The following is a 22,137-nucleotide window of genomic DNA, read 5'->3' as shown; positions in this document are numbered from 1 at the left end:
CTGCACGAAAACGCAGTTCAGATGATGTCATTCCTCTGCTCGAAATCGTTAGAGCTCCCCTCGCCTGCAGAACAAACCCAGACCTGACAGAGCACTGCAGGTACCGGCCCTGGTCCGCCTGCCTAGACTTGGGCCCTCCTGCCAAATCCTAAACTCGCAGGCCCGTTCGATCCTCTGTGCCTTTGCTCAGAGCATGCCTTTCCCCCTTCCTTGCCCATCTTTTTTTTTTGTGTGGTACGTGGGCCTCTCACTGTTATGGTCTCTCCCGCCGCGGAGCACTGGCTCCAGACGCGCAGGCTCAGTGGCCATGGCTCATGGGCCCAGCCGCTCTGCGGCATGTGGGATCTTCCCAGACCGGGGCACGAACCCGTGTCCCCTGCATCGGCAGGCGGACTCTCAACCACTGCGCCACCAGGGAAGCCCATCCTTGCCCATCTTGATCCTGTTTCCTTCCCGGCCCCGCGAGGATGCAGCTTTTCCACGGAGGGTCTCCAGGTACCTAGTGAGACAGCACTGCAGAACACAGACCGTGTTCTCTGGGCATTGCAGCGAGCATTCCCTGCATGGCATAGAATTGCCATGAGGACAGCTGGAGACCCATCTAGGCTGAGCCTCTTAACTCTATAGACACATCTGTCTCCTCCTCGTGAGGGGTGCCTGCGTCACCTGGGTCTGTCTTGTAGGACTGGAGGGCTGGCCCCTGGTAACTTTAAAGGTAGTGTGGGTTTGCACGTTTGTACATGTGTGTGAATGTGTGCGCGTGTGTGTTCATGTAGGGTGGGGGAGGAGGGGGAAGAACTCAGACCTGACATTCGTGATTGATTACCTACCAGCAATGGTACTGAATTATTTTTGTACATGACTTCATTTAATCCTAACAAAGCCCTTTGTTAGGACGCTTTTTCAGGTTAAGAAACCAAAGCTCAGAGGAATTGAATAAACTTCCCAAGTTAATTCAAGAGCGGCAGGGCAGGGGACTTCCCTGGTGGTGCAGTCGTTAAGACTCCGTGCTCCCAATGCAGGAAACTAGATCCCACCTGCATGCCGCAACTAAGAGTTCACATGCCACAACTAAGGAGCCCGCCTGCCGCAACTAAGACCCAGTACCACCAGATAAATAAATAAATAACTATTAAAAAAAAAAAAAAGAGGGGCAGGGCAGGGTTCCAACCTAGCTGTGTCAACCTCAAAGCAGAGTTCCAGGTGTCCCGAGGTGGGCGTTCAGGGGCAGGCTGGGGCAGGGCTGTGGGGTGGGAGGGCTGCCTACACCCGGGGCACCTCTTCAGAGAGTATTTAAGGGGGGCACATATTTTGGGTTCAAACACTAAGTGTGGTAACTCGGCCGTTTCGCCTTCCTCTCTCTCTCTCCTCGCCTGGACACGGCACTATTGTTCCCACCAAACACATCTGAGCAGATGAGCTCTCTGACTTATTCCAGGATTGGGAGCCGACCCCCTCCCCAGTCCCCCTGCTCTGGTCTCTCCTCCCTACTCAGATGCTGGCCCTCCTGCCAAGGGCTGTTCATGTGAGGACCAGACTCTGCCCAGCTCCCTTGGGAGCAAGGTGGACCCGGAGTGGGGCACTGGCTCCCTGCGGGCTGTGCAAGGTACAGGGCGGTTGGGATTTTGTCTTTGGGGCCGACATTCTTTCCTGGGAGACTCCATGTTTGTTTCCTTTCCACCTGAAACCTGAGTCCCTTCTGTCGCCTTTTTCATTCCTGTGGTGTTGGTCACCATGGAACCTCTTTAGCCATTGCTTTAGTGGAAGGAGTAGACAACGTCAGTTACCTCGGGCCACTCCTCTCCCTGAGTGCGGACACCGAGGCCGGGGGTGGAGGAGCCAGCCATCTTGGGCGATCCAGAACTTCAGGGGTGAGGACGGAACCCTGGTCCCCAGAACCCCCTGGCTGTTAGCCCTTTAGGTCAGGGGCTGGCTCTTCCAACAGGGGACACACTCCTTGGTGCCCAGGACAGTGCCAGGTCAGATGGGGGTTCAGTGAATTGTGCCTCAGGGTCAGCACTAAGTACTGTCCATGCCAAACCCGAAAGCTTTGTTCACATTTGGAATGGAATTTCTGATCCTGGTTTTTATAGTTTGGACATAGATCTTTAAGTTCCCACCAGGTCCTGGGGAGGCGGCACCCACTGCTCTCACATAAGACATGCTTGTCCGTCCACAGCTGTGGGTACCTCCCCGTGGGCAGGCACTGAGGAGGTCCTGCATGTAGACCCTGCGGGCCCGAGGGCTCAAAGGTGTGGATGCAAGCGGTGGGCGGGCCTAAAAGGGGCTCTGCCGACTGGGTTGCCTGGGCAAGCTACGGAGTGGGCCCAGGTATCCCTCAGGGAACGGGGGAACCTGGGCCGTCTTCGTCCGCCAGGGAGTTTGGGGGGAGTCGGGTGGAGGGCCCAGAAGGTGCCGCTGGACTCACGTATCTGTACTCTGAGGCAGCTCCAGATCTCCTCTTTAGCCTCCTAGACGTGATGCTCTGGGCAGACTGAGTAGCAATATCCACTTTGGCAGCCTAAGGTCAGAAACAGGGCTGGTCTCTTAGTATAAAGGGAATCTGAACTATAGCCCAGTGGTTCTCAATCCTGTTTGAACATCAGAGTCACTCAGAAGTTAAGAAAAACACAAAACAAAAAACCCCAAACAGATCCCTGTGGCTGCTCCCTAGAAAACTCTACCTCACTTGGGGCCTGGGGTGAGGCCTGGGAATCTGTCATTTTAATCAGTTCCAGGAGACTCTGATCTGCAGCTGAGGTTGAGAACAAGGGCTGTAGCTAAATGTCGCTTTTCCACATGGAATTCGCACAGAAAGTCTGCGCTCTGGTTGGGAATGGGTAGCAGGTGTCTGTGTGGCCTGCAACCCTCACTGCCCCCAAAGCCTGGACTCCAGCGCGTTTGCTTTAATTCAGCCGTGGAAGGTCTGTCCCCCCAGGAATGTTCCTTCTGGGCTTTGCCCAAAGCAGCCACCTTGTCTTGAGTCTCTCACTCAGTGGGGCGAGGAGCGGGGTGTTGGGAGCCGTGGAGCAGAATCTCCCTCCACGTTGCTCGAGAGAAGTACCGTGTCCCTCGGCTATTCCTGGCAGCTTGTCACTACCATGTGGCCAAAGCCCTATCCCAGCTGTCAGCAGACAGGGGGTTGCCTTCTCCCCTGATCGTGAGGAAAATTCTCCTCAGACAGAGAACCCGAGTGGCTTGAGGCTGTAATCAGTGGGACCAGGCAAAGGCTGGGCTGGGGCCATGCTGGCTGGGCCGGGCTGGAGCCACTGTTTGGCCAGGAGGGTGGCTAGGAGCCGCTCGGCCTTCTGGGGCCTGTGTGGGGATGCGGCGGGCTGGCTTCCAGACGGAAGGCAGGTTTTCTCAGCCCCTGAGTTGGGATTTGTTGCTCAGCAAAAGGAAGTTGGCATTGCATCCTGCCCTGTCCCCAGATGATATCTCGAGGGACCTACTCTCGAGTAGAAATTGGGAGATTTGGGAGATGTGGCCTTTGCCCTTGATTTTATCACTGATCAGCTCTGGCCGTTCACCTCCCTGCCTGTCAGGGTGAAAATGGGTCACTGTTATCTCAGCAGAGAATTTAGAAAATTGTGTGAAGTCACAGCATCTGCGGGTAGACCCTTATCACATGGAAAAAGAATGAACTCAGATCAAGGGCGGGAGCAGATGACTGACCCCAGAGGGTTAAGGGAGGCTGGGAAGGGCTTGGCGTGCTCAAGCGGTCAGCACAGGACACTGAAATGGCTGAGAGGGTCTGAGGTTGGCTTGGTCAGCAAAGTGAGAACAAGGGCCAGGAGCCTGGTACAGATGGAGACTGGCGCGCCTGAGAGAAAACTGGAGAGCTGGCCTCCGGGGAGGCCCTACCGCGTACCTGCGTGATAAGAGGGGTCACAAAGCTTGACACTCAGCGTGAGATTCCAGGGCAGCTGGCAGAGTGATGAGGAAAGTAGCAACTGATGGGGAAGCAAAGTGTCAGACTCCCCCTTGATAAACTCCACCTTCCCCAAGACCCTGAGTTGTCCAAGAGCAAAGGCGGGTTCATGGGCTTCACGGACACTCTTCACAATGAACTCGGCCTACAGTCATGCAGCCCGGGGACTTGGTAATTTTGAAGCGCCCAAGAGAGTCCAAATGTTATAAAAGAAGCGTCCTTTGGTTTAGTGGCAGATTGCTTCACTGTAAGAATGCTTTAACTCCTGGCGGGCTTCCCGCGAAGTGGTATAGAAAGCGTTTGTGGTTTGTACTGACTCCTTTCTGCCTCTCCCCATCATAGGTCCCTGGATGCTACAGGTTGGGGCCCTCTGGATACCTAAGGATCGTACTCACGGCCCAGAAAGTAGCTGCTCCCTGCAGACCACCTCCCAGGTGCCTTCTCCACCCAGGGCACGGGCACCCGTGACGCTGTCCCCCCGGGTAAGGGGCACCTAGGGAAGTCATGAGGGGGTGGGGATCTTCCTCGGGTACTCCCAGGGGCTCCGCCTGGGGGATGTAGCTGGGCTGCCGGGCTTTTCCATCCGGGCCAGGCTGTCTGTGGGCCCTCCCTGCTCAGCCGTCCGTCAGGGGCCTCCCTGGCCTGACTATGGCCTCCTCAGCCTGAGCTTTGCCTCCACTCTCGAGCTGGTGGGCTGGCCGAGGGGCTGAGCGTGGTCTTCTGTGGTGGGAAGATGGAGATGGGCAGAGGATACAGGAGTGGGGCCTCCAGGAGCACCGGCTGGCCCCGTTTCCTCAGCTGACAGGGCAGGAGAGTGGGAACAGTGTGGCCAGCTGTGTGGCGGGAGACTGGGTCCCAGGCCTGGCGCTGCCACTGGGAGCCAGCTGTGTGGGCCTCAGTCTCCTCTGCAGAGTGAGGGGATCAGAGGTCCTGCCCTGGAGAGAATGGGTGCTTGTGAGGGGGAGGGCCACTTCTCCCTGGAGGGCTTGGAGCAGGGGCCTGGAGACCCCTTGGGAGGAGTGTGGAGAATCGGGAATGCCTGAGCAGTTCAGGAAACAGGCCGCGGTGCTCAGGGCAGGGCACCTGGGGAGCCTGTGAAGGAGGCTGAGAAGGTGTAATTGGGGGAGGGGTTTGGAGCCAAGCTGGGGGTAGAAGTCAGGCCGAGAGGGCGGGGAAGACTGGGCTCTGGTGGGGATCATGGTGCCCTGGCTGGCTGGAATTGGGATGGCAAGCCCCCACCTGAGGGCCAGGCTCTGCTTTGGGGGACAGGCTGCAGAGAGCCCGGGGCAGTCTGTCCTCAGTCCTGGCCTCAGTGGACTCTAAGATGCCGCTCTCCCTATGTTTCTGTCCCCCGGCAAGGTTCTGGCTCCGCTGGCCGTGTACTGTGGGAGCATCTCTTGGACCAGTGCTGGACACTCCCGGGGGGAAGCAGTGACTCCAGCCCAAAGACTTTTGGAAAAGGTGAGACTGGGGGACTGGGCCTAGTGACTTGGTCACATCAAACGACCTTCAAGTGCCCAGGGCAGCCTTTCTGGGGCCTTTGGGCAGAGATGGGGGATTCCACCTGACAGCTGCCCAGTCAGGGCCAGTGACCACGGAGCAGAGCTTGGGCCTCGTCCTGGAGGGAGGAGATGGGTGTGTTTAGATGCCCAGCTGTGTCCTCAAGCTACTGGCAGGTATTATTTTTACTTTGGTCCTTACTGAAAATGCCCTTTGGTTTTAGGTGGGTCCTTTCAATCCTGTGCCTCAGGGGATGGAGTTGTACGGAGGGGACCCGCAGGAACAGGGAAGTGGGGCTCTTCTAGGAACCCCGGGAAGGCAGGGCTGTGGTCCCTGGCTTCAGGACCTGGGCTCCTCTAGCACCGCAGCTCTGGTCTCTGCTTCCCTCAGCCTCCCTCCGGCCAGTGCTGAGCGTCCTGCTAGAGAAGCCGTCGCAGCTCTTGAGTGGATGTGGGGAGCCTGGCAGCCTCAAGCTGGGTGCTTCCCTGAAGGGCTGGCAGGCCAGGAATGGCCATCCCAGGAAGCCCGGGGCCCTGTCACTGGGCCCCCAGCCCCTGGTGCCACTTCCTTTGCTGGAGTCGGAGGCCAACCGTGTGGCCCGGGACACCACTCAGATTAAGGACAAGCTCAAGACAAGGAGGTTCTTGGAGGGCTTGGCAGCATCTCCCCGAGGTGAGCCCTGGGCCTGTCCACCTGCCACCTGGGCTGTGAGGACCAGCAGGTGTCCAGCTGGCAGCTGGGCTAGTCAGGGGGCGCCCGCCAAGCACCCTCTCTCTACACCCTCCACCTCCTCCCCGGAACGCCGTCTCCCACCGGGGCCTCTGCGGTAGCTCCCGACCTGCCTCCCCATTGTCACCCTCGCTGCAGAGGAATTCTAGTCTTCTAGCCTTCGCTGCAGAGGAATTCTTTTTGAACACGAATCTGACTATATTCTTCTTTCACTCCCACGGGCTATGCTTAACGCCACCCAGTGGTTTTCAGATGGCCGCAAGGACTAGAACCTGTTGTCCTCACTCCTAATTCAGTACTGATTTTGTTTCCCTTTCTACCCAACCTGCCTCTGAATTTTAAATAGGTAACTTTGATTGACACTTTCTACCAAATTTTACAGGCGTGGGAAAGGACACTCAGCAGAGTCTAGTGGTGCGGGTGGAGCTGGGGGCGGATCTGCACCCTCATCTCTCCATCTCAGCTGCCCCAGGACATAAAGCCCTGTTGCCAGCATCTCAATTAACCCCATTCCCCGCACTCCTGGGACTAACCTACTCCCCGTCCCCACCCGTTACAGCCTCTCTGGATCCTGGGGGAGCCCCCAAAGGAGTTCCCCTGAGGACCGCCATTCCCCGGGCTGCCTCTCAGAGGCTGCTGAGGGTGCCCAGGCCGATGACTCCCATCCAGAGCCTCCCCACCACCCCGGAGGCCAGCGGAACCAAGGACAAAGGCAGGCCTGGACCCACCCAGGAGCCATCAGGGACCCCAGGAGCTGAGACCCGGTGCCCAGGAGGTAAGGCGGTTGGACTGCTCTGAGTCTTGCTTCCCTGCCCTTCTGTTTTTCTTTCTATCCTTTACCAACCCCTGTTCCCAAGCCCTGAGCTTCTCTGGAGGTGTCTTCTCTGGCTTGGGAGTTGCCCCAGAGGTACTGAGCCCAGTCCTCCTGAGCAGAGGCTGTGTGACCACCTGTCTTACACTTGGTGGTTCCCAAGCCATCTCTGATATAAATGTTCCAGAATTCCTCATGCTTCTGGCCCTCCCCATTTTTGGTAAGGAACTGTGGCAGAGGGGAAAGAATGCTGGGCTGGGACTCCGGGGATCTGGGTTCTGGTTTTCACTCTGCCCCTCACTGGTTGTGTGACCTTGGGCAAGTCACTCCCCTCCCTGGGCCCCAGTATGCACTAAAAAGAGGGAATTGGACCAGATGTTTTTGAGGATCCCTTTCGGCCCTGACGTTCTAGGATTTTCTGAAATGAGAACAGAAAAACAAATAATAATAATAACAAAAGGGGTTGGAGTAGGAATGAGGGGATTCCCTTCTTGCCTAAAATGGTAAGGAAACAATGAACCTGGAGGTCTGAGGGTTGTGTGGCTGGAAAGAGAAACAGAGGATACTTGCCAGCACTTCTGCCCAGGTGGCTGCTGATAGAAGGGACTGCCTGCGAGGTGAGCATCCAGATGGAACGTTTCATGGACCAGACCCCTCCTCCAGCTCCGCTCCCAGGCACAGGTGTCCCAGCAGTACCTGCACTGCAGTGACGAGAAGATGCACAAGTCCCTGGCGGGCATTGTGATCCCGCCCTTCCCAAAGGACAAGGTGCCCGCCAGGACCTCCTCCTGCACGCCTGGCTCCCTTCCCAGCCTCTTGCCTCCAGGCCAGGACATCCTCATGGGCCTGAGGCCTGCCACCACACGGTAAGCTGCGCTAAGTCAAAAGTACCTTGCAGCCCTCTCTCCTCTACCCCCCAAGATCCTCTTGGGCTCCCTATGGCTAAGCCTCCACGCCAGGGCAGAACTCTAGGGGCCGGGCGTGTGAGGGGCAAGGTCCTGCACTGTGAGCCTCAGACCTGGGGTCATCACAGCTCTCACCCTTGACTCCAGTGGGAGGGGTGTGTGGGCTTAATTAACAGTGTCTCAGCCTCTGTCTTCTACCAGTGTCCTGAGTGTGTGGTTGCTGCAGTGATGAATAAAATACAAATTATTTTAAAGCTCTATTGAATTCATGGTAGCTGTTTGTGACGACGTATTGATATTTTCTTAATTAATGGACACTAAAAATACAAGTATTATCGTGTCTGTGTATATGGGGGGGGAGTCCACAAAACTTTTGAACTTAAAAGGGGTCTTCATACCCCCAAAAGGCTGGGAATCAGTGGGTAGAGGATCTCTGTGTTGTAATGAATCTGGACTTACGGCTGGTAAGTGGGACAGAGGGTGCTCTCACATGGCCAAAGACATCCCTGTGGTCAGGCCAGACTGCTGGAGTGACTGTGTGTGTATGTGAGAGAGAGAGAGAGAGAGAGAGAGGGCGAGAGCGTGCGCTTTATCTGGGGTCGGCTGTACCTATTTCTCTCAAGCTTCGTCTCTCCCTCTGTCTCCCACGCTGTCTTCCCTTCTGACTGTAGGCGTGTCCACATCTTTCCCACCCCTGGTGCAGTGTGGGAACCCACTGTGGACCTGCTCCTGGGTTTGAGTTCTCTGCCTGATTTCGCAGCTGACCTCCCTCCTCCCCATCGGCACTGCCTCCTCCTTTCCTGCTCAGACACCCTACTCTCCCTCCCCTCTGAGAGTTCTTGGTGGCTCTCATGACTCTCTGGCCCCAGGTAAGTGACCCTCCCATCCCATCCCACTGCTCTTGACTTTTTTGCACCATCTGAGCTGTTGATGCCCTTGGACTCTTCCTCACCTTCCTGACTTTAAACCTGCTTCTCGACCTTCCAGGAAGCCTCCTGTGCACCTTCTTTCATCATTTCTTAAATTTGTTCCAGAGCCCTTTGCCCCCCACCTCCTTGTTCTCCCCTGGGATCTTATCTGTTCAGTGGCTTCCAAGATCATGGGGGATGGGTGACTTCCGTGTCCCCTGCTCTCACCCTGAGGTCTCTCCAGAGTCAAGCTCTGTGCTTCCATCCTCCTGCTGAGCACCCTCAGGGTCCTCATGGCTGAGGCAGATCCAGCATCAGAGGCAGCGAGGGAGGATGTGCCACCGTCACGGCACCACGGACAGAGCACCTCATGTTTCCCCAAACTGCCTCCCTCCTACAAGGTGCAGGTGTTCCCTTTGATCTTCCAATTGCAGCATCATCTTTGACTTTTGCTCCTATTGCCTCCTGTTCCCAGCAGATTGCCGCATCCCATTAGGTCTTTCTTGAACAGTAAGAGAAAATACAAAAGCTACCATCCCCGTCTTGCCCCTGCCTTTCCTCTCAGTTTGCACTTACTGGCTCCCTTTTGACCTGCCCCCATAGCTCCCACCCGGTCTCCTTGCAGCCCTGGGCTCTCCATCCTAATCTCGTGTTTTCATCCACCCCCTGAATACACCTCTTCCATGCATCTCACATTTATGGACTTCCTGGTGCCAGCAGCGTAAAGATGAGTCTCCCTGGCCAGACATTCAGCGTGTCCCAGCGCACCACTCCACACTTCCTCCTGTGCTGCTCTACAGGCTCCGACCCACCCTTCCCAATGCCTGTGCCGAGCCCTGGACGGCACCTCTCTGCAGCCCCAACATGAGCCTTTCCCCCTTGGCCCGCCGATCAGTTCCTATGTTTTTCAAGCCCCAGCTCCACATCTGCCCCCGCTCTCAGGTCTTCCCTGGCCTCCTCAGGGGAGTGGGGAAGGGACGCGCCTTCTCAGCACTGTCCACAGGCATCCAGCCTGTGCACTGCCTGACTACCTCCCGCCCACTGATTTGCTCCACGTTTATTTAAACCTCATTTCTATTCTTTAACTTGGAGCACTACAAGGCAGGGGCCATATCTGGAAATCTCTGTGGCTCCCATGGTGTCAAGCTTGGTCCTGGCCATGGATTAGTCACATAATAAGTATCTGCCCATTTGCTGTCTGGTTGTGACATGGATTTCTCTCCATTGCCTCTGTGAGGCTAACAAATGGCTGGGAGGGAGACTCCATTTCCATTTCATCCATCCTCCCGTCCAGCCATGCATCCATGTGCTCACTTAAAAGCTATGGAGCACCACTCTGTGTCAGGCATCGTGCCAGGTGAAAGCAAAGCCCAACAAGACAGCCAGGGGCAACCACAGGGATTGCCCAGGTCCACCTCTGCCCCCCAAACCTGTTAGTGCTCCTGGGCAGTGGTGGGTTCTGTAGTGAAGACGCAGCGGAGGGGCTCCCTAGGCTGGGTGCCCTGGGGTGTTTGCCTACTGGCTGCAAAACACACAACCCCTCCATGTAGGTCCTGACCCAAGAGGCTGTGCGAGTTCCAGGGAGCAACTCTGAGTCTTGACTGGCCCAGGCCCACCCTGAAGCTCTGCCCCTCCTGTAGACCTCGGGTCCCCTGACCTCCACAGACCCCCTCGGATAGGGGCCCCTGGATCTGGGCAGGCACTGAAACGGGCTCTCCTACTGCCTGTCTTCTAGCCACCCCGGCCTGGGTCTTTCCGCTGAGTGAATCCTCTGAGGCCAGAGCACAGGATGTTGTGTTCCAGTCCTTGCGTTGTGGCTTGTGACCCTGTCAGCCCCCCAGGGGGTCCTGCTGTCTGTGCATCTCCCCGTGAGAAGAGAAAATCCATGTTGGATGAGGTATAGCTGGTCTTCACGGGAATGTAAGCCCATGAAGGCAGGGATTGCCATCTGTCTTAGTGATGCTGTATTCCCGCTAAAACCAGTGCCGGGAATGCCCCATCTTCCTTTCCTGTGCTTAGTTTGGGATTGAACCTCTGTTACAAAACAGTGGTGATTTCCCATCAGCAGCAAAGGGGGTCAGTCCCTCTAGACCCTGAGGGGCAAGGGTGGGGGGATCACCGAGCTCTCCTGGAGTGGGGGCTGTTCGGAGGACTTGAACTCAGTCTGCTCTGAGCTGGAAGGAGGTTTATCCTCATCTGCGGCAGCCGCTCTCCTGCGGACAGAGCAGGGCACGGGGCTCCCTTTTGGACTGAGCAGTTTCATGTGGAGGTGGCTTCCTGGGGAATGGATGGGCTGTGCCTCTGGAAAATAGGGCTCGGAGCTGTGTCTGGACACTGAGGCTGGCCTGGCCTGGCCTGCCGGTCAGCCTGCCCTCAAGTTTGCGGAAGGGACTGCATCTCCTGCGGCTTTGAAGCCCTGGCCAGGAGCCTCGTTACAGGGCCACCCATGGCTCCCTCGGCCCTTGCCCCCTCCTGGAGCTAGCCTGGGCTCCTCACAGCAGGAGCTCTTGCTTGCCATCTCTCACGGGTGTTTTTTTCTCCCCCATTCTTTTAAGATTGGTTGGGGAGGGTGGGCCTTGGGAGAAGACCCCCAGATCACTGGGTATGTACTCGCCGTGCACACCCCCATGTGTTTTTTGACTCTCTGGTTCCTGGGCTGGATCATGGGATCAGAATTAGGGCCAGAGGAGACCTGGGTGCTGTCAGACTCAAACCCCTCATTTCACAGACGGGAAAGCAGAAGCCACCCTGGTGCCACGGACGGTGGCCCCAGCTCTGTGCCGCCCTCCACCAGCGCAAGTTGCTTCACGAACACCCAGCTGAGAGAGACGGTGCTGTCCCCGTTTGACAGAGGAAGGGGTTGAACTGAAGCTGGACCTTCTCCCTGGCCTCAGGGCACAGAAAGCAGCCTTGACGCATTTGCACGCAGGTCCTCACGGCTCCAAAGCTGGCGCTTCTGACCCATCGTGTGTCTGCTGCCCCTGCGCGGTTCTAAGTGAATAGAGGATTCCTCTCCAGACAGAGTGAGAAATTAAACCACATCCCACAATGCCTTAGTCAGCCCATCCCGGAAGGTTTCAGCATCAGGGGAATAGAGCGAACCCGGGCTGGCAGTGAGGCAGGTGGCCGAGGCCCAGGGAGGCTCTCCAGCCTGATGACCTAGTTTGTGGAGAGGATGGAAGGTTGGGGGAGGGGACCTGGGCGGAGCACCCTGAGCCTGGGCCGCAGGCGATGGGGGGCTAGAGGCGGCTGCTGTGCGGACGGGCAGGAGGGAGTGGACTCTTGTCTAGCTTCCCAGCAGCTTACTCTGTAATCAGCTCAGCAGGTGGGTCAGTTGCCCAGGGGGAGGCTGCTGCCCAAGAGGCCTCAGGGTTAAGATGCTCAGCTGCGCCCGAGGGGCAGGCCTGGCACAGAAACCTGTGTGGTGACTGCCCCTCCCCCTCTCCCCGGCTGGGTTGCTGCGGGGTAGCTGGGGCGGTCTGGTGGCGCACGCCGGCACCCATTGTCCCTTCAGAGCGACCCTGAGAGCCCTGGAGCGGGGCTTTGGGCCAGGGGACATGAGCCTGTAGCTACGCCCTCGTCCGCCTCACCAGCTTGCTGCTTGAGAACCAGGTCCCCAGCGGGCAGGGGCCAGGCTGCTTGGACAAGGCTTTCTAGGGTGCCTCTTGGAGGCATAGGTGAGAAGGGGCTACAAAGTGGCAAAGTCCTTAAGGGGCTCTCTGACCCTCCAGCTGTCGGCTGGGAACAACATTGCCCAATTTGGGGACCACGTCTGGCACGTAGTAGGGGCTCACGTGGTATTGTCTGAAGCTGAGGGCTTCCCCCAATCTTGTGGCTTTTCCGCAGTCCCTGCCCTGGTCAGCTGGCACCTGGACACCTGTACCCTCGGTCCTACCTTACTTCTGGGCAGATGGAGGCTTCGCCCCTCCTCTCCCTCGGCCCTGGATCCTTCTCCCAGGAGGGATCTTTGGCAGAAGGTGTGAGCCAGGCAGAGATCTGGGGTGACCCAGGAGCCCTGCCGGACCCCCAGACTCAACATACCCTTTCTGGGGCTTCCCTGGTGGTCCAGTGGTTAAGAATCCGCCTTCCAATGCAGGGGACATGGGCTTGATCCCTGGTCAGGGAACTAAGATCCCACATGTTGCGGGGCAACTAAGCCCACGTGCCACAACTACTGAGCCCATGTGCTCTGGAGCCCACGTGCCACAACTAGAGAGCCCTTGCATCGCAACTACTGAGCCCGCGCACCACAACTAGAGAGAAGCCCATGTGCCACAAGGAAGATCCCGCGTGCCGCAACTAAGACCAGATGCGGCCAAATAAATAAATAAATATTAAAAAAAGAAAAGAAAGGAAAAGAAAAAAACATACCTTTTTCAGCCTCAGGCAGCCCCAGATGGTGACCCCAATTCCAGAGGACCCCTGATTTGCAAGTTCACTCAAGGACAGTGAACTCCAAACTTTGTGAGCAGGAGAACCTAGTTAACATTTCTTTCATTAAAAGAAAACGAATGGGGTCTTTCCTGGTGGCACAGTGGTTGAGAGTCCACCTGCCAGTGCAGGGGACACGGGTTCGAGCCCTGGGCCAGGAAGATACCACATGCCACGGAGCAACTAAGCCTGTGCGCCATGACTACTGAGCCTGCGCTCTAGAGCCCATGAACCACAACTACTGACCCTGCGCATCTGGAGCCTGTGCTCCACAGTGGGAGAGGCCGCGACAGTGAGAGGCCTGCGCACCGCGATGAAGCGTGGCCCCCGCTCGCCTGCCGCAACTGGAGAAAGCCCTCTCACAGAAATGAAGACCCAACACAGCCAAAAATAAATAAATTAATTAATTTAAAAAAAAAAAAAAGAGAAAACGAATGAACTTACCCGCACACTGCCTCTATTACCAGAAATGTGCTCTTTGAAGCCATTAATTGGGAAAATATAGAATGACAAAGAGATACTATGGATTTGATGTCCTTTGGAAATGAATTTGTATTTTATCAATTGTAAGAGCACCTGAAGGTCACTGGGTCTCAGCTTTCCTGTCTGTAAAATGAGAGCCCTGGGCTGGCATTAGTTCTCTGGGCCCTTCACGCTGTGTCATAGTCTCAGATAGGAGCATGGTGGTATATAACAGTCAGTGGGCTCATTTTATTTTTCCTTTTTCTGAAGTACACACCTCCCAGTTAAAACAGACTTACATTCTCAGGAAATATCTTAAAACTCTTAGATAACCGATCTGCCCCTATTTCCTGCCCAGCCTCCTCCCTCCTCACTCCCCGCATCCCCCCACCCCCAGTCTTAGAATAAGGTGTGCAATACTAGTTGAATGAATGGATAGAGGGATGAAAGGAGGAGGGTGTTGGTCCTTGGGCAGCCTGGTCTATACGTGCCAGTGCCGCCCTGTAGAGTCAATTTAACCTGTGTCTTTCTCCAGCAAGGAAGCATTGGGCAGAAGAACCGAGGGTGAGGGGCTTAGGCAGGAAAATGTCACACCAACCGCAGGGCCATAGAGCCTCAGCCCCAAAGGGATGGCTGCTGCTCCTGGGTGCTGGGCGTCCTCAGCTCCATTCTTGTTCTCTACTCCTCAGAGCCAAAACCTTTGGTCCTGTCCGTCAGAGACAGGTCTGCTGCCCCTGAGAAGCCTGCCCTGCCTTCCTCTCAGTCTGCTCCTATTCTGACAGCCTTCTCCTTCAGCCACGCCAAAGAAACCCAGCCCTTGCTAAAAGAAGAGGACCAGAAGGAGAGTGGCACCAAGGTACCTGGAAAGCGAGGGGAAGAGGAAGCTGGGGTCAGAGTGGACCACTGGCTGAACACACACATGTTTCTGAAATATGTAAGTGTGGGACCAGCTTGAGGAAAGCAAGGAAGAGCCCCGAGGCAGCTGCCCCTAGTACTTGAGGCCAGACCCTATAGATGGGTTTGGGGTGAAGGCTGGAGAAAAGAAGAGAAAGAAGAGAGGAGGAGGATGGAGGTGAAGGGAAGAGTACAGTGGGGAACTGAGGGGTGGCGATGAGGGAAGAAGGGAGGGCAGAAGGAGGTCACACATGGTTCAGAAGCAAGTAGGATGTGGGGGAGAGTGCAGAGGGGCTTAGGTGAACCAAGCTTAGTAATTTGAACCAACACCCAAAATAGCAACCCAGAGGCAGCTGACTCAGAGGCAGATCAGCCAAAGGCCTGTGCCTGTCAGGCTGACAAATAACTTGGACTTCTAAGGTGACCTTGATCCAGATGATTCATCCAGATTCTCGTCTGGATGAATTTAGTGAAACGTGGAGAGTCACTGTTATGGTCATCATTTGAAACAGAGATATAAGAGTACAATAAACATACCCTGAAAGCCTGCTGTATGCATATACTATGGGATCCAGTGATGCTGGTAAGGTCCAGGCACCACATCCTCCCACTCCAGCGAGGGTGACGGACCATGAGACAAAGGAAGAACAATTCAGGGCCATGAAATGATCTCATCCTCCACCCCACCTTAGCCGCTCACTCCCATGGTCATACTGTAGACGTTGGCACTGCAAACAACTTCACCACCGTCACTTCTCAACCTCAAGCACCCCATTCACTCACCTCCTTCTCCTACTGTTCTAGCTCAATCCATCCAATATTCCAGCTCCAGCACTTGTCCTTCTCCTGCATCAACAATGTTCTCCTTGAAACGGGATCATTCCCACCAGCATCCTAGCTCTCTGTTTCCTCTCTCCTCTCTTAAAACCAAAGAAAAATATTGCCTTGTGTCTCTACTCGTCCTCTCCTGAGTGCAGGCCAGTGGGGCTTAGTCCCCGCCAGCCCCGTTGAAACTGCCCCCATTGAGGCATCAATGAGGCCACCTTCCCATGTGCAGCACATCTCAGTGCTCTTCCAGCTTGACCCATCGCCAGCTTTTGTGGCTCATCCTTCTTGAATTCCCCACTGAGGGACGGAGATGAGGGATGGCTTCTTTCTTGCTTGTCTGACTACATCAAAATTAGCTCCTTCCTGGTCCTTCTTTGCTGGTGCCTCCTTGTCTTCCTGACCTCTACGTACTGGAGCCCCCAGGGCGCAGACCTCTAGCGTCTTATCTATTTATACGGGCCCCTGTGGTTTGATCCAGCCCATGGCATTAGGTACCACCTCTATGCTGAGGACTCCCAAGTCTCCCTCTCCAGCCCAGACTTTCCCCAGTCTCCAGTAGCTGTTAAATTATATGACTATGTTTATATAGAACTGATACTCGACGTCTCCATTTAGGTCTCTAATTATATCTCAAACTTACCTCGTCCAAGGCTTAACTGTTGAACAGTTACCCCCGCAAAACCTCCTTTTCCCCATGTCCCCTCTCCATGAATGGCAGTAAAAGGCAACTCCAGCCTTCCAGCTGCTCCGGCCCCAAATCTTGGGCCCATCCCTGCCTCCTGTCTTTCTCTCTCATCCCACACCTCATATATCAGCCAAAGCTGTGGGCTCTACTTTTGAAACATGTCCAGAATCTAGCCCTTCTACCATCTTCATTCCTGCTATCCTAGTCCAAGTCCCACCTCATGGGAACCCCTTGTTCTATTTTTGCAACTTCTCGTGAGTCTTAAATTATTTCAAAATAAAAAGTTATTAAAAACAACACTTAGAGAATACCCCCCATCCAGCCAAATAAAAAGAAAAAGAAAAAAAAAGAATCAGATCATGACACTCTTCTGCTCAGAACCTCCAGTGGCTTGCTGTGTCCTCCGGAGGAAAAGCCCAAGCCCCCACCATGGACCACAGGGCCCAGTGCGCTGTGACTCCGGCCCCATCCCTCCGGCCCCACCTGTGTCCTGCCTCTCCTCTGACTCAGGGTGCTCCTGCCTCAGAACTCCCAGCCACGCCCAGCGCACGTCAGCCTCAGGGCCTGCTCCCTGCTTCATTTCATTTATGTCTCTGCTTCAATTTCACCGCCTCTGAGAGTCCCTCTGGGTCTCCCTACCCGAAACAGAAGCCCCGTCACCCTGTGTCCCTTACTTGCCTTCCGGTGCATGTTGCCTGATACTAGAGGCTGTCTGTTTGCCGTCATCTGCCCACTCCATGTGGCTCATGGGGAGCAAGGCCTTTGACCTTTTGTTCATTCTCGGAGCAGCAATCAGCACACAGGAGCCACTCACATTCCTGCTGATGGAATGAAGAAGGTATAGAAAGCACACTTGGGTCTCCAGCGTGATGGAGTTTGCCTTGATCTTGTACCGGATCCAGGTCACCGTAGCCAGGTCTGCCCAGGAGAAGATGCAGCTGAAGCAGATGAAGGAGATGGAGTTGGTCCAGAGAGTGAAGGAGCTGGAGAGGGAGAGGGGGAGGGAGCTCGCTTCCCAGAGCCTGGGCTCCCGGAGGACCTTGATGAAGGAAGGTACTGGGTGCTTGGGAAGGCCCCCTCAGGCTGGGGAGACTTCTTGGCCAACACCTGGGCCAAAAGAGAGGCTGTCCACGCCTCCCACCCTCTCCGTCCTGAGACTGGACAGGGAGCCATGTCTGTTGTCTTGTAGCTCACTGATGGGCCCATTTCCAAAGGGGGACTCTGGGGCCGGGGGACAGGCAGGACCAGCTCTGTCCTCGGACTTTCTCTGCCTCCACAGGCCTCCTTACCCTCCGGGGCAGTGGGACCCTCTCTGTGCCCACTGGGCTGAGCAGCCCCCGCAGAAACAACATTGGCGTCATCCTGAGGAAGCGGGCCGACAGGGCCTCACTGCCCAGCATCCTTGTCAGAAGCAGGAACTCAGCTTTGCCTGCCGTGCTTCAGGCGGGACCTAGACCAACTGGCTGGGGGGGCATGTGTCCCCCTCGCTACACTGTCTTGGGGTGCTTTGGGGTGTGGCAAGGGTGACTTCTGCTGCTCTGCTTCTGCCAGTTGCCCATGTCGGAGGAGGGGGCAGCCTGGGGTGGTCACCTTGCCAGAGACAGGAACAGTGTCTGGAAGTCAGAAGTATCTGGGGGCCAGGCTGGGGACCCAGGGCGTTGTAACGGGAATTGTGGATGGCTGGACAGGTGTGCCCAGCCTGCGTGACATGTCCTAGAGGACTCACCAGTGCACCGGGACCACAGATGCTGGAAGCAGCCTCCATGGGAGTAGCTGGAAACACCAGGAAGAGGAAAAAAGGGGTCTGGGAAGACCCTGGGTTCTTGCTTGTTGCCTCATAAAATGTCAGGGCTGGACAGGGCTGGTGACAGACTGGGATCTGAGGAGCTGAAGGTTCTATGGGGACACTCAGGAAGGTGCCAAGGGACAAGGGGAGGCCCTGTCCCCATTCTACCAGAGGAGTGTCTATTTTGTCTCCCCTTTTTGAATGCTGGGGCTCCATGCGGGATTTCATTTGAAAAGATTTTGCTAGTAAAGAACATTTGAAAACAACCAACCTGGTTCAGAGTTTCTTTAAATGTGGACATTGTTGGTAGAATAGAGCATCATTTTTGTGCTAGAAATAATATTGACTGACCTCCCTTTTCTATTCTCTTTCTATCCTTTTGATTCCATCAAGTAGAAAGTCTTAATCTGGTGCTAGTTTTTAGCACCTCTCTAAGACTTGTGAATCTCCTTTTTAAACAAAGAGATCCTTCTCCCAGCTTGAGACATCAGACGCTGACTGTCCTTTTACAGCTTGAGTTTATAATGTTCTTTTACTGTCCATATTTATCGTATACCATGACAACTAATCATTTACCAATTATGGTAGTGACATAAATTTCCCTTTAAAATAAACTTATTTAGGATTTGAAAAGTGGGTTGATTTGAAGAAAAGTACCATATAAATAAAGTAAAAGTAATTTAGAGATATAGCAAAAAAATCATGAAATTGGTAACTGAATGGTTGACACTTGGGAAATATTGAGCTATCTAACCTAAGCCACTCATTTTATAGACAACAGAGACTCAAGGTCACCCAAGGTCTCTCAAGGTGATGGTGGCCCATGGGGACTATGGCTAATGAATCTTTGGCAAATGAATCTTGATCCAATGGCAAAGCTGAGAGGAGAATCCAGGAACGAGTTCTTTTTTTTCTTGGTTTAAATAAAGGACTGCCCCGATTCAGATTTACTCAGGACCTCCTAGATAGGCCATAGGGAAAGTCATGTAAAGACGAACCTCTGAAGAAAACTAGGCAGGAAGTGAGAGCTCTGGATTCCAGTTCAGGCTCTGTTGATGGAGGAACTGAGGCACTGTGGGCGTCCCCAGCCTCTGTGGGCTTCTGGTGCCTCAGCTCTCTGATTGGAGCATTGGACCAGATGGAAACCTCCAAACGTCCTTCCTGTTCTAGAATTTTATGATTCTGGCATCTGTCCCCAAGGAAGGAGAGCCTAGGAAACGTGATCTGATTTTTAAACAACATCCCTGCTTATTGTCAGTCCCTGCAAGTGTGGCCACATCTTGACCACTCAAGTGTCAGCTAATCGTCTCGTCGGTGCCTTCACTGTCTCCTGCTTCCTCCCGCCGGCTGCCTTTGGGCCACTTCCCTGTCTTGGGTGGCTTCACAAAAGGATGGAGAGTCGGAGGGAAGGAGGAGGAGAAGCCGTAACACGGGCTCCTGGGTGGGGATGAGGTGAGAGCAGGGGAGTCATTCCTTGACAGACTTGCTGGCCTCACCTCGAGCCACAGACAGGGCAGGATTCTGAGTGTGTCACCAGCGCGGTGGGCTTGGTCACATGACATCAAGAGCCTATCACAGGCCAGCTTGTTTATAATAATCAGATGGGCGGTGGTAGGGGTAGAAACTGTCAACCAGGGGTAGGAGTTCGGTGATCTCTGTGGCTCCCCAGGGAGTGCAGCCCAGGCCCTGGCTTCTCACCCTCACGGCTCCCTTCTCCCTGCGTGCCCCCCTAAGGTGGGCTCGGCGCTGTGCGGGTCACGGGTCCGCTGGGTAACACCCGCCTGCTCCTTTCCTTCTCTGTGAGCGCAGCTCACTCCTTACCTGCGGTGCTTACTTTGGGGTCTCCTGAGTGGGAAGAAGAGGAGGAGACGGACCTTCGGGCTTTTAAGGAGCTAAGGCCTTTCTCGAACGCAGAGCTGGGGCTGGTGGATGCCCTGCAGTGCCTGGACCGCAGCGACTGGTGAGGAAACACTCCCTGTGCTCCGGCCGCCGCCCCCCCCTCCCCCACTGCAGGCCCTCGTGGCTCTCCTCGTGGCCCAGATTTCATCAGAAGGAAGCATTGTCCCCTGGAGGAGGCGTGAGGGGGAGTGCCTGTGGGTCTGGCCACCTGCGCCTGCCCCATGCAGTACACCAGAGCCAGCCCTAGAAAGTACGATCTGACTCCGTGGTGCTGTCGTGGGGGCCTGAGGAAGGTCACAGCCCTTCATTTTTCTAAGTCGAGTTCATTCTGCTCCCGTGTTCCTCCCACACACAGTCTTAGTTGCGAGCAGAGCGATGACTTGAGGTCCAGAACCTTTGCAGGAAGGCCTCCTCGTCTTCAGTCCTCACGTGCAAGTGCCTTCTCTTGCAGGTGCTGGCTTTGTGTCTGGCGTAGGCCCGGGCTCTGGGGTGGGCTTCCATCCTGGGTGGGGATGGGCCCCGGGCCCCATAGAATGGCTTGCACGGGATGGTTAGGATTTCAGCCTGGGGGTTACACCAGGACACCCTGCCGCCGAGGCCATTGAATCCCTCTGCACTGCGGTGGAGGTGTGGTGATGGGCATGCCCTGGTCTGCAGAGGGAGGGGGCTCCTTCCATGCCCACTGCCTGTGACAGGCCTGGACTTGCTTCTCAGGCAGATGAAGGAGAAGGGCCTAGTGAGCATCCAGCGCCTGGCGGCCTGTCACTCGGAGGTCCTCGCTGGGAGGCTGCACGACGTGTCCTTGGCTGTGACTGGAGAGGTGAGGCCTCCTGTGTCCTGTGTACTCCGCTTGACCCCCAGCCAGTCCCCTTTCCCTGGTGGTGTTGCTCAGTGTGGGTCACACAGCAGCCATGGAGGTGCCCACGGCTCCCTGCAACATGGGCATCCCTGCCTATTTCTCAGCCCTCAGCCACTGAAGCAGGAGCTAGCCACCCATTTCTCAGATTGGAAAGCTGAGGCCTGGGGTTCCCTTATTTCTAATCTCTGGGTATTGAAACAATCAGCATCTTATGTGCCCATTTGTCATAGCCCTGCATTGTCCTCTGTACTTAGGACGCCTCAGGAGGGATGGAGTGTTCTGGGCCAGATCTCTAACTTCTGGGCAGTTGTAACATTTCCCAAATTCTTTCTCCTATGGGGCTAGAACTTGGCCTAGGCTGGGCTCAGAGGGGCAGTAAAATGTATCGTATCACAAGTGGAGGCCATGACCCATGCCCTTGGGAACAGACTGTTCCAGTGGGGAGCCTGTGAAGGTCCAATTAAATAATTGTGTTTTCAAGACTAAGTGTTGCACAAATTTCAGATGATAATGATAATAATAGAATTGATAATTATGATGATAGCAACAGTAACAGTGTTTCTTTAAAACGGGACTGTTGTGCCCAGAGCAGCTGCAGGGTTTCCGTTTCTAGCCTGGCGAAGCCTAGGCCCGGGTGAGGGTGAAGTCTGTGGGAGGGTGGTGCAGGGTTCCTTCTTCGTATGTGCTGGAGCCCTTGGCAGGGCCCAGCAGCCTGGCAGGGTCCCCCTCCCATCTCTCTCCAAGGTCACCAACCTCTGCTCCAAGGTGTCCCACGTGGCCATCAGCACCCTGGGAGAACTCTTCCGGGCCTTGAAGAAGAATATGGACCAGGAGGCTGAAGAGATCGCCTGCTGCCTGCTCCAGAAGATGGGAAACACCAGCAAGTTCATCCAGAGGGCGGCCAGCCGGTCCCTGGGGGCCATGGTGCAGCACGTGACCCCCACCTGCTCCCTGGTGGCCCTCACCTCGGCGGGCATCTAGTATGTGGGGGCCTGTTGTCTGGGGGGGCGGTGGCCTGGGAAGGTGATGCAAAGGGGAAGAGGCGCTGGGGTGAGGGAGGAGCAGGGAGATGGCGCAGGCACCTCACGTACTTTCCTGGGCGAGGAAGACCCCTGTTCCCTGGTGGGCTTCTCTCCCACCTCTCCTGGACCAGCGTGTGGGTAACGAGGGGAGCTCAGTGCAGCCCCGGGTCCCAGCTGGGAAGGGACAGGTTCTATTGTCTGCTCAACACTGTGGAGCCCGTAGTGGCTGTGGTAATGTCCCCAGAGACGGGGCGGCAGAGGCAGCCTTTGGCCTGTGCCTGAGGAGCCCCTGCCACTGTCTCAGGGGAGGGGTGCTTCCTTCTGATGAAATCTGGGCCACGAGGAGAACAAGGCACAAGACCTCCTCCAGCTGGTACCGCTTGGCCTTCTGGGGTGGAGGAGGGGGCTGGCAGCCACTGGAGCATTTCTGCAGCCAGATCTGCTTTCTCTTCATGTAAAAACCAAACACAGCAGCAAAACCAGAAGC

General features: G+C 55.6%; 1 protein-coding gene across 1 annotated transcript in view; it reads left to right on the top strand.

The window, feature by feature from the left end:
- The first annotated feature begins 4,419 nt into the window (after nt 1-4,419).
- The window catches only part of TOGARAM2 (TOG array regulator of axonemal microtubules 2), a 38,244-nt gene continuing 20,526 nt past the window's right edge, over nt 4,420-22,137 (top strand). Inside the window, 14 exon segments of the mRNA XM_033838801.2 lie at nt 4,420-5,342; nt 5,345-5,392; nt 5,822-6,103; nt 6,720-6,874; nt 6,876-6,935; nt 7,647-7,837; nt 11,340-11,386; nt 14,367-14,533; nt 16,960-17,137; nt 17,364-17,488; nt 18,877-18,916; nt 19,680-19,830; nt 20,484-20,589; nt 21,373-21,608. Of these exon segments, the coding sequence (XP_033694692.1) occupies nt 5,270-5,342; nt 5,345-5,392; nt 5,822-6,103; nt 6,720-6,874; nt 6,876-6,935; nt 7,647-7,837; nt 11,340-11,386; nt 14,367-14,533; nt 16,960-17,137; nt 17,364-17,488; nt 18,877-18,916; nt 19,680-19,830; nt 20,484-20,589; nt 21,373-21,608 (1,859 nt within the window). The 5' untranslated portion in view covers nt 4,420-5,269.

This window comes from Tursiops truncatus, chromosome 14, assembly GCF_011762595.2.
Source record: "Tursiops truncatus isolate mTurTru1 chromosome 14, mTurTru1.mat.Y, whole genome shotgun sequence".
NCBI classification, from domain to species: domain Eukaryota; kingdom Metazoa; phylum Chordata; class Mammalia; order Artiodactyla; family Delphinidae; genus Tursiops; species Tursiops truncatus.
This window is presented reverse-complemented; position numbering and strand designations above follow the sequence as displayed.